A 1,761-nucleotide genomic window follows, 5' to 3' on the forward strand; every position below is an offset into this window, starting at 1 on the left:
GAGGGTTGCGATCCGTTGCCGGTCACGAAAAAAGACAAAAAGGAAAAAAATAAATAAATAATTGCTCCAAACTGGAAACAAGCAAAATGGCCCTTCAGCTGATGAATGAATCAACAATTTGTGGTGTATCCCTACAATATCATACTATTTGACAACAGAAAGGAGTGGGCTGTTGCTATACTTAACACTTGTGGATGACTCACAAATGTATTTTACTAATTCAAAGAAGCCAGACCCAAAAGGCTAAATACTGTATGATTGCATTTATATGACATTCTGGAAAAGGCAAAATTGTGGCGAGATAGAAAAGACCAGTGGTTGCCAGTGCTGGGGGGTGGGAAGGGGAGTTGACTACAAAGGGACAGGATGAGGAAATTTGGGGAGTTGATAGAACTGTTCTAAATCATGATTATTGTGGTGGACACATGACTACGTATTTGTCAGAAAAAGGAAAATGACAAGCAACACTATGCCATATTGGAAAGGCATACATATCTCTCCTCCCACCTTTTTTGGGTGTATATGTTTACTCGAGGTGCTGAAATGAATTTCTTCTTTTATAGATTTTATTTGGAGTCAGGAGGAACCTCAGAACATGGGTCCATGGTGTTTTGTTTCTCCAAGGTTTGAGAAGCAATTGGCCTGCAAGGTGATAGCTCTTTCTCTCTTGTAGTTTTTTTTCGTGTGTGTGTGTTATTTCTCATGGAGTACCAGCAAATGGGTTTACCCCTATTGCCAGTCCAATTATTTAAAGATAAACTAAAATATAAAATCTAGTTTTAGGAGAGTGCTCATGGAGATGTACGAGGGTACTTTAAAAAGTTTGTGGAAAAACATAATTGAAACATGATACAATCTTCTATGAACTTTTTGAAGACCACTCGTATATGTGTACATACTAAAATAGTGTAAAAAAAAAAGTGGTTATACTCAGAAAAGTAAAAGTCTTTACCTGTTGGTTGCCTTTCCTGCTAGCCTCTTCTGCATGTCTTGTCCAAGCCTCAGAGGAGCAGGGTGAGGAGCAGCTTATTTTACGCTGTAGAACTGGATACACCCAATAACACTTGTTCCAGGCCCATCTACAAAGCTGGTGTACATCCAAGGCGGGTGTGTGTCTTGCTTGTTCTTTAGGAAGGGAAAAACAATGAGAAAAAGAATTGTGCTTCTGTTTATCTTTCTATTCTGTTTTGATTAGAACTCAGTTCACTTATTTGATACTTGTCTGCTAGGCTCACATCATTTCACCTGCAAAGAATTCTAATTAAGGAAGCTCTACAGCTAAAACCAACTAATAGTTACTTAAGAAGCATCTTATCATGCTATTCTATGTAACTCATTTTTCAGAAGAGGTGATTCATGGTTAAACAAGCTCAGAGAAATACATGCCCCCACTCGGTGGAACTAAGCAGAGCTCTGATCCAGTCAAAATGTCCTTTTCTTTCTTCTCTCCTCTGATGCCAGCTCCGGCTTGTGAGCCGGCCCTCCTTGCCAGCCCCCGCTGTAGGAATTGGCACACTTCACCTGCAGCAGCATGAAGACGTGCTCACCAAGACCTTCGCTTGATGTGGACCTTTGAAGAAATACCACTTCCTTTTAAGAAAACTGCCATAAAAAGGAAGCCTGCTTCCTCTTACTCTTTCCCCTTCCATTAGGTGACATGAAAAAACCACCTTCCTCTAAGATATTGGGACAGACGAGGACAACTTAATCTGCAGTAGGTGGAATAACCGGGGGAATTGGTCATCTATGCATGCATGTGAC

The 1,761-nt window shown here is 40.4% G+C and overlaps 1 protein-coding gene across 1 annotated transcript in view; it reads left to right on the forward strand.

Annotated features, from left to right (window-relative positions):
- The window catches only part of DHTKD1 (dehydrogenase E1 and transketolase domain containing 1), a 46,544-nt gene extending 44,789 nt beyond the window's left edge, over positions 1 to 1,755 (forward strand). The window contains 2 exon segments of the mRNA XM_008573034.1: positions 564 to 649; positions 1,462 to 1,755. Of these exon segments, the coding sequence (XP_008571256.1) occupies positions 564 to 649; positions 1,462 to 1,563 (188 nt within the window). The 3' untranslated portion in view covers positions 1,564 to 1,755.
- Positions 1,756 to 1,761: the final 6 nt, after the last annotated feature.

The sequence above is a fragment of the Galeopterus variegatus genome, unplaced genomic scaffold, assembly GCF_000696425.1.
Source record: "Galeopterus variegatus unplaced genomic scaffold, G_variegatus-3.0.2 Scaffold867, whole genome shotgun sequence".
Taxonomy (NCBI): domain Eukaryota; kingdom Metazoa; phylum Chordata; class Mammalia; order Dermoptera; family Cynocephalidae; genus Galeopterus; species Galeopterus variegatus.